We start from the raw sequence: 9,220 nt of genomic DNA, 5'->3' as shown, positions 1-9,220 counted from the left end.
AAATAGGAGGGGTATTTCACAAAGGCAGAATTAATACATCCAAGATAAGTGATAAAGCGAGGTTTGACATAGCGTTGTCTGGTCATCCTAGCTCAACTCGTTTCACTAATGCCAATCCAGGAGGAGTATAGCGACTTTGTCAAGCCAGGGGCCTATTGCACAAAACTAGGATAAGGGATTAAGCCGGGATATCTTGGTTATCCTGGCTCAATTTATCCGTGATCCAGTTGCACAAAAGCGGGATAGGGGGCAGCAGGATATGTTATGGTATAAATCACCATGGCGATTTATTCTGTGGAGCTAGCCTGCTCCAGACCAGGCTAAGTTCCAGGATCTATTTAAATATACTAAAAACTTTAAAAACTTTGTGTGAATGACGCTATTTTCCGCGTCTTTTTTATTCCAACCGTGGGAAACAGAAACGAGAACGCGCACACATCCTGAATTACTTACACCAGGGGCCTGTTGCACAAAAGCAGAATTAAGACATCCGGGATAAGTTACTGAGCTGTGGGGTATTCCAGAAAGGAGGTTTAACAAACACTGAGATAAAACTTAACCTCTGGGTTGTCTGAACCAGTGGCGACTAAACTCGAGCTGTCGGTTCCAAAACACCGGTTACCAGTTAGTTCAATCAACCCTGTGTTAGATAACCTCGAGTTGTGCGCGTTCACGGTGTTGGGATGACGTTGGCCAATCGTGAAACGTGGAGACGCACAAGACCTTCTCTATTTAAAAACAATTCCGAATTCATGAGCGATAGCTTAATCTACACTGCGGTATTTTTTTGTGTCTAACCTATAACATCAAATAAATCAATTGTCATCAGTTGTTGTATGGTATGCACGTCCATAGTACGATATTTGCACGCACAGCACTATACATTCGAGATCCAAAATGTTAGTAGAGGTGGAGCTCCACCTGTCAGATATATGACAGAATCCTACACGTGAGAGAACTTCGTTTTTAAGACAATTGATTGGTCAGTGTGCGGTAGATTACACGATTTGAGCTATAACTTGGCACATAACCTCATCCCGAACAGGTTTGGTTGACAGCATAAGATGCCATGGTGATATAGCGACACTAAATCAGATCCACTTTCGTGTCACAACATAGCCTGGCTTTGAGCGCAACATACCTCGCTAACCCATTAATCGAGATTCGTAGTAGGCTACACCCCACAGGTTTAGTTTGTTGTCTTGTGTTGTTTTCCTTTTTGTTTATTTTTTCTTTGAAATGACATCCAATTGATTGCACCTCAGTCCAGTAGATGGCGGCAATACACTTTGCTTGTAAACTGCCATAAAACCTGACAGAAGAAGAAGACATTACACTAGATCACTCACTAGATGGCAGTATTTCAACATTTTATTTTCGTTGTCAGAGTTTTGAATACCGCAAGGCACGGCTGTAGGCTACAGTGACTGACCTTGTCCCGCGAAGATGGCGAGTTTCGTCAGGTTAAGTTCTGTGTGTCACCGAGGTGTAAAACGTAAGAATGATATTTACATTCTCTTTCATGTTGGTGGTTTGAGTTTCTGTAACGTTAGCCTCTGAGCGAGATCAGCGGAAGCTTACGTAGCGTTAAGTTACCTAGCTAGAGCTAATGTTGAGTCAACGTTAAGTTGTGCGACTTCCTTATGACTAACACGTTGTATCTATACTACTGTGCCGTAACAAGGAATTGATTTCTAGGTGTTTAGTGCTTCATTTTATCTTTTAACGTTACCTTTTTTCTTTATGTAGCTTTATTCGCGAGGAACACTTTCTTAGCTCGTGAATTGTTTGCATGTCGGACGTTTCGTGAAAAGGATTCCATGCAGGTTCAAGTCCATGCATCATCACATTCAGGTGAGAAACGATGTTGTTTTAATTGAGTCATAGACCTACATTTTAAACGGACTGTATTGTATAATAGGATCTTTGTAAGTTAGGCTTGTCTGGGGAGGCCTGTAAATGATATCCAAACATAAGCTACGAATTGTTCTGCATCAGTCAGTGGTTGATCTTTTTTCTGAAAAAGGCCATATGTCGGTAACACTCAAGGTGGCAAAGGTTACTTATAATTTTTGAAAAGATCCATGTCTGTAGATAACATTTTAGTAACACTAATGTAGCTGTTTTGGTTATCAGCTGTTAAAGTTACCCTCCCCCTTTGAAACATGGCAATTTAGATGCTGGTGCATATCTTGGTATTGGCTCATGTTCAGGATATATGCTGGTGCATATCTTGGTATTGGCTCATGTTCAGTGGGGTGTACTACGAATCTCGGTTAGTGGGTTAGCGAGGTATGTTGCGCTCAAAGCTAGGGTATGCTGTGACACGAAACTGGATTTGTTTTAGTGTCGCTATATCACCATGGCATCTTATGCTGCCAACCAAACCTGGTCGGGAGGAGGTTATGTGCTAAGTTATAGCTCAAATCGTGTAATCTACCGCACACTGACCAATCAATTGTCTTAAAAATGAAGTTCTCACTTGTAGGATTCTGTCATATATCTTACAGGTGGAGCTCCGCCTCTACTAACATTTTGGATCTCGAAGGCGCTTTAATAGTGCTGTGCGTGCAAATATCCCACTGTGGACGTGCATACCATACAACAACGGATGGAAATTGATTTATTTGATGTTATAGGTTAGACACAAAAAACGATCGCAGTGTAGATAAAGCTATCGCTCATGAATGCGGAAATTGATTTTAAATACAGGCGGTCTTGTGCGTCCACGTTTACACGATTGGCCAAAGTCATCCCAACACCGAGAATGCGCACAGATCTGAGCTGAAAGCCTAGTTTGACAAATACATCACATAACTGCTATCGTAGTATCACTTAACGTATACCCCTGAGTCAAGGCTTTGTCAAGCCTCGATATGTCTACATAGCCTAGACATGTCTAACGTGCTTCGTAGTATACCCCACAGGATATATGTCAATATTTTATATTATGTGTTTGGTATCACTCTGAGCTTTCATTCAAGCCCTTTTGTGAATATGCATGACAAGGACAGTGGACACTGGAGCTCTTCAAACTTTTAATCACACACATTTGACAATTTCCACTTTTAATAATTTATTTTCTTTTAGTCCTGTGGCATCAAGAAACATCAGAGACACAAAACACAAACCCTGACACGACTCTAAGGATTCAGGAAATGTCTAATTTATCCATATTATGACATTCTGAGGAGGTGATTTTCAGCCTTATATTAGACGGACAGATTTATTAAACTAAGACCAAATATGATAAATTATTAAATGTTTTCTCACCATCTTTCTTTTTGGACACTATGAACACCATCTCCAACACCATTCTAAACTAACTAAACTATATTCAAAATGCAACAACTTAACATATGAATTGTTCACCTTTAAATTGGCTCAAATGAGTAAAGGAATAAAGATGGTGTTTATAGTGTCCACAAAGAAAGATGGTGAGAGAACATTTAATCATTTATGAATGTTATAATATGGATAAATTAGACATTTCCTGAATCCTTAGAGTCGTGTCAGTATTCCAGTGTTTGTGTTTTGTGTCTCTGATGTTTCTTGATGCCACAGGACTAAAAGAAAATAAATGATTAAGGCGGAAATTGTAGGAAAATGTGTGTGATTAAAAGTTTGAAGAGCTCCAGTGTCCACTGTCCTTGTCATGCATATTCACAAAAGGGCTTGAATGAAAGCTCAGAGTGATACCAAACACATAATATAAAATATTGACATATCCTGAATATGAGCCAATTCCAAGATATGCACCAGCATCTAAAATGCTATTTTTCAAAGGGGGAGGGTAACTTTAACAGCTGATAAACCTTAATTTAGCAGTAACTCAGGAAGGGCATCATACCAAAATGTTATCTACAGACATGGATCTTTTAAAAAATTATAAGTAACCTTTGCCACCTTGAGTGGTACAAACATCTGGTCTTACCCATGGACTAATAGGCCAGAGCAACCTTTTCTCATTTATCTTCCCTTGATATGTATCTGAACGTAGATGTCTCTCTGAGTACTGACATGCAGTCTGATTTTTCAATTTATATCAGATCAAATGTGTTTTTGCCTTTCTGCTATCATTAGCTGCAAGCTCCAAGGCAGCTTCCCTGCACTGGACAGGTGAGCGGCTACTGAGTGTGCTTCTGCTGGGTATGGTACCTGCTGCCTACATGTACCCAGGTCCAGTAGTGGACTATACTGTGGCTGCAGCTCTCACTCTTCATGGCCACTGGTAAGGCAGACAATATTCATATCCAGTTCATTTGTTTACAACATTTAAGTGTTTATCGTGATTGTCGGTACTCATTTTCCCTGTTAAATTTGTACACATTGCTGTGCAATTTTGATATGTTGTGTATAATCTCATGACAAATGGAAACCTGTATGTTTTCATTTATTTGAAAAAGTTGGCCTTGGTGGGTAATATGCTGTTCCAATTCCACATTAGTGAAATTGACTTAACTACATCCGCATGTTGAAAAAATGGTGGTCTGGTCACCGTGGCAAACGTTTAGCTTTCTGTTGAATAAATGTGACTTATCTTTTTACTCCGTGGATACTTGTCTGCAGGGGGATTGGCCAAATCCTAACGGACTATGTTCATGGTGAGACAAAAATCAAGCTTGCCAATGCCGGTTTATATACTTTATCCATGGTCACCTTTGCTGGGTTGTGCTACTTCAACTACAAAGATGTGGGGATCTGTAAAGCCATAGCCATGCTGTGGCGCATCTAGGGCACCTTTAGCCAGAAGTGATTGTTGACTGTGTCCTCTCTGGACTCACAAATGTTTCAGCTAATGTCATGCACAACTTCTTATTCAGTCATCAGTCATCTTATTTTCTGTCAGGTGGTGATTTAGATGACTAATTTATCTGTATTTGTGTCATGGGTATGCATGCACTATAGGGCATCTAATTTATTGTATAATATATTGTCTATATAAAAAAACAAAAATCTGTTTTTTGTTTATTATTGTCATGCACAAACACTTTCTTTGTCTCACAAACACATGCCTTTATAGTTGTATCTCTGTCACAGTTGCCTAATAAATGGCTAGCCCAATACTGGGGTTTTTAAATCTCCAAATGGCGAAGCATTCCAAAACAATTAGGCTATATGAAATGTATTGCATGCTTTCCTTTGTCTTTTTTTTGTCTATTCACATGCAATGTAGTGAACAGATTTTAAACACTTGGTTCTTTCGGCTCATACACACAGTTGCGTGCGTTGCATTGCTGGAGACGCATCCCGTTCACTTTACATGGGCTTACGTCATCCGTTGCCTCATCAGTTTATGAAGGGAATATGGACTGATTCATCGTCCCTCACATTGCCCATAAGGGTAGCATTTATTAAAAGGGACTTACAAGGAAATATCTAAGAACTCATACTTGACTTATGCCATTTATTTATTGTCCAATAAAGCAAATAAATATGTACTTAAAAATGTGCTGTGCCAATTTTTTATTGAGATGAACATGACTATATGACTTCAGTGTAGTCTATACACAACAAATGATGACAAGATGAACAATAATGGTACACTCAGTTCACTTGATATGTGAATAACTATAAACCAGACTCCCTTCTTACCTTGCCAAAGGTTCCAGAGACAGTGGTGTTCAAACCAATTTCTGATTTCCTATCAGTACAATCTCAGTGTTTCCCACAGAATGAAATTATATTTGTGGTGGTAGGTTTGCAGAATTAACTTGAATACAACAGTTTTTAACAAATTAGCGCAGCGTGGTTATGACGCTAACCAGATTTAAGCACAATTTAGTACAACTTGGAAAATCATTGTGTGGTGGTCAATGTTGATATTGTGGTGGGCCGCCACAAATAAGTCAATGTATAAGAAACACTGAATCTAGGCTACTTACTAGAGTAGACCCTAAGAAGTCTGATTTCAGGAGCAGTCATTCTACCAAACCTCCTCTATTTTCTGTGACTGAAGCAATATGCTCACTCTCCTTCATGCAGCACCCATCAACGTTACTTCCTTAGGGAAGGTTACTCTGCATATAAAAGCACTATAAATGAAAGTGACTTGACTTGCCACCAACGTCATAAAAATCTGCACGTTTTAAACCCACCAATGTAATAAAGCAATAAGTATTAGCCTACGTTTTTAGGACATTACAAAACAAATGAACAAATAATACAATTTTTAAAAAAAATCCAGATTTGGCTAACATGATGTAGGCCTATGTGCAGCTTTATTTTCTGTTGACATGAAGCGCCTCCGACAACAAGGCCATGTGGTGGCTTTGTTTATTGAGAATGTATAGAATATTATGATGAGCTACACAGAACAGCAAAAGCTTTTTAGTCTGAAGTTGACGACAGCTGGAATGGGTAAGTGCCCCACAAACTAGCTTGTTTAAAAGAAATGACACTAACTAAATGGCGAATGTAGGCCTATATTTTAATTATTAACTTTCACACAGTTGCCCCACGCTAGAAATGGCCGAGATGTAGGCTAAATTAAGTTTGAGGATGGTGGTGGCCATCTCTGTGATGCGTAGGATCAATGGTATAATCCCCACATACACATTGAAAAATACACCTTAATTACTGCTTTTAGTTTATTCTGAGCTGGCTCTTGAGCTTAGAATTTCATTATAATTAATTTTATGAATAGGACAATAAAACTACTTGAACCTGAACTCTGATTAATGGTTGAATAGCCTATTAAATAGGAAAATGCTTCTTTTACATTTTGTGTATAGGGTTTACAGGGGTGCCAATAATTCTGGAGGGTGCTGTATTTTTTTTGCTCTGTGGTCCATATGTTATACAACATGTATTTATAGTTGAAGGTTTTTCTTGGAAGCACATGTTATTCTTCGAAACACAAACATTATGCTCATAAGTAATTCTAGCAAAGTGCAGTGGCACTGAGGGTATGTGATTGAGTCGTATGGGCTTGTTGGAAATGGAAATTGTGGACTAATGTGGAAAAAGCACAAAAAACAACAACAAACCTATAATAAATTAGCCTATGTTATAATAAATAGGTGCCTTCACTAAAGTGTGACATCACGTTTCCGTAGAAACCCATATTTTCTGTGTCCGAAGCCCTGGTTGACAATGTCTATGGGCAACACTGACTTGAATCAGAGACACCTGTCTGATTTCCAGTCAGTCACATGTGAAAAGGCTTTCTTTGGGCCTTGTTACTTCCATTTGTGGACGTGCCACTTCACTTAAAACCAAATATAAATGCCACATGTTTCTTGACTCATTATACTCTAATTTGTGTGAGAAAAGGCTTTCTATGCAAATGCGTGTATAGGGCAATTCCATGAGTCATAGACCTACATTTTAAACGGACTGTATTGTATAATAGGATCTTTGTAAGTTAGGCTTGTCTGGGGAGGCCTGTAAATGATATCCAAACATAAGCTACGAATTGTTCTGCATCAGTCAGTGGTTGATCTTTTTTCTGAAAAAGGCCATATGTCGGTAACACTCAAGGTGGCAAAGGTTACTTATAATTTTTGAAAAGATCCATGTCTGTAGATAACATTTTAGTAACACTAATGTAGCTGTTTTGGTTATCAGCTGTTAAAGTTACCCTCCCCCTTTGAAACATGGCAATTTAGATGCTGGTGCATATCTTGGTATTGGCACATGTTCAGGATATATGCTGGTGCATATCTTGGTATTGGCTCATGTTCAGTGGGGTGTACTACGAATCTCGGTTAGTGGGTTAGCGAGGTATGTTGCGCTCAAAGCTAGGGTATGCTGTGACACGAAACTGGATTTGTTTTAGTGTCGCTATATCACCATGGCATCTTATGCTGCCAACCAAACCTGGTCGGGAGGAGGTTATGTGCTAAGTTATAGCTCAAATCGTGTAATCTACCGCACACTGACCAATCAATTGTCTTAAAAATGAAGTTCTCACTTGTAGGATTCTGTCATATATCTTACAGGTGGAGCTCCGCCTCTACTAACATTTTGGATCTCGAAGGCTCTTTAATAGTGCTGTGCGTGCAAATATCCCACTGTGGACGTGCATACCATACAACAACGGATGGAAATTGATTTATTTGATGTTATAGGTTAGACACAAAAAACGATCGCAGTGTAGATAAAGCTATCGCTCATGAATGCGGAAATTGATTTTAAATACAGGCGGTCTTGTGCGTCCACGTTTACACGATTGGCCAAAGTCATCCCAACACCGAGAATGCGCACAGATCTGAGCTGAAAGCCTAGTTTGACAAATACATCACATAACTGCTATCGTAGTATCACTTAACGTATACCCCTGAGTCAAGGCTTTGTCAAGCCTCGATATGTCTACATAGCCTAGACATGTCTAACGTGCTTCGTAGTATACCCCACAGGATATATGTCAATATTTTATATTATGTGTTTGGTATCACTCTGAGCTTTCATTCAAGCCCTTTTGTGAATATGCATGACAAGGACAGTGGACACTGGAGCTCTTCAAACTTTTAATCACACACATTTGACAATTTCCACTTTTAATAATTTATTTTCTTTTAGTCCTGTGGCATCAAGAAACATCAGAGACACAAAACACAAACCCTGACACGACTCTAAGGATTCAGGAAATGTCTAATTTATCCATATTATGACATTCTGAGGAGGTGATTTTCAGCCTTATATTAGACGGACAGATTTATTAAACTAAGACCAAATATGATAAATTATTAAATGTTTTCTCACCATCTTTCTTTTTGGACACTATGAACACCATCATCTCAACACCATTCTAAACTAACTAAACTATATTCAAAATGCAACAACTTAACATATGAATTGTTCACCTTTAAATTGGCTCAAATGAGTAAAGGAATAAAGATGGTGTTTATAGTGTCCACAAAGAAAGATGGTGAGAGAACATTTAATCATTTATGAATGTTATAATATGGATAAATTAGACATTTCCTGAATCCTTCGAGTCGTGTCAGTATTCCAGTGTTTGTGTTTTGTGTCTCTGATGTTTCTTGATGCCACAGGACTAAAAGAAAATAAATGATTAAGGCGGAAATTGTAGGAAAATGTGTGTGATTAAAAGTTTGAAGAGCTCCAGTGTCCACTGTCCTTGTCATGCATATTCACAAAAGGGCTTGAATGAAAGCTCAGAGTGATACCAAACACATAATATAAAATATTGACATATCCTGAATATGAGCCAATTCCAAGATATGCACCAGCATCTAAAATGCTATTTTTCAAA

The 9,220-nt window shown here is 38.7% G+C and overlaps 1 protein-coding gene across 1 annotated transcript; it reads left to right on the top strand.

Annotated features, from left to right (window-relative positions):
• The first annotated feature begins 1,387 nt into the window (after positions 1 to 1,387).
• Positions 1,388 to 5,449, top strand: sdhda (succinate dehydrogenase complex, subunit D, integral membrane protein a). Its single transcript, XM_048236252.1, has 4 exons — positions 1,388 to 1,495; positions 1,750 to 1,854; positions 4,084 to 4,231; positions 4,570 to 5,449. The coding sequence occupies exons 1-4, from the start codon at positions 1,447 to 1,449 to the stop codon at positions 4,733 to 4,735; spliced, it is 468 nt and encodes a 155-aa protein (XP_048092209.1). The 5' UTR covers positions 1,388 to 1,446; the 3' UTR covers positions 4,736 to 5,449.
• The last annotated feature ends 3,771 nt before the right edge of the window (positions 5,450 to 9,220 follow it).

The sequence above is a fragment of the Alosa alosa genome, chromosome 2, assembly GCF_017589495.1.
Source record: "Alosa alosa isolate M-15738 ecotype Scorff River chromosome 2, AALO_Geno_1.1, whole genome shotgun sequence".
Taxonomy (NCBI): Eukaryota; Metazoa; Chordata; class Actinopteri; order Clupeiformes; family Clupeidae; genus Alosa; species Alosa alosa.
Note: the sequence above shows the minus strand (reverse complement) of the source record. Positions and strands in the feature narration are given on the sequence as shown.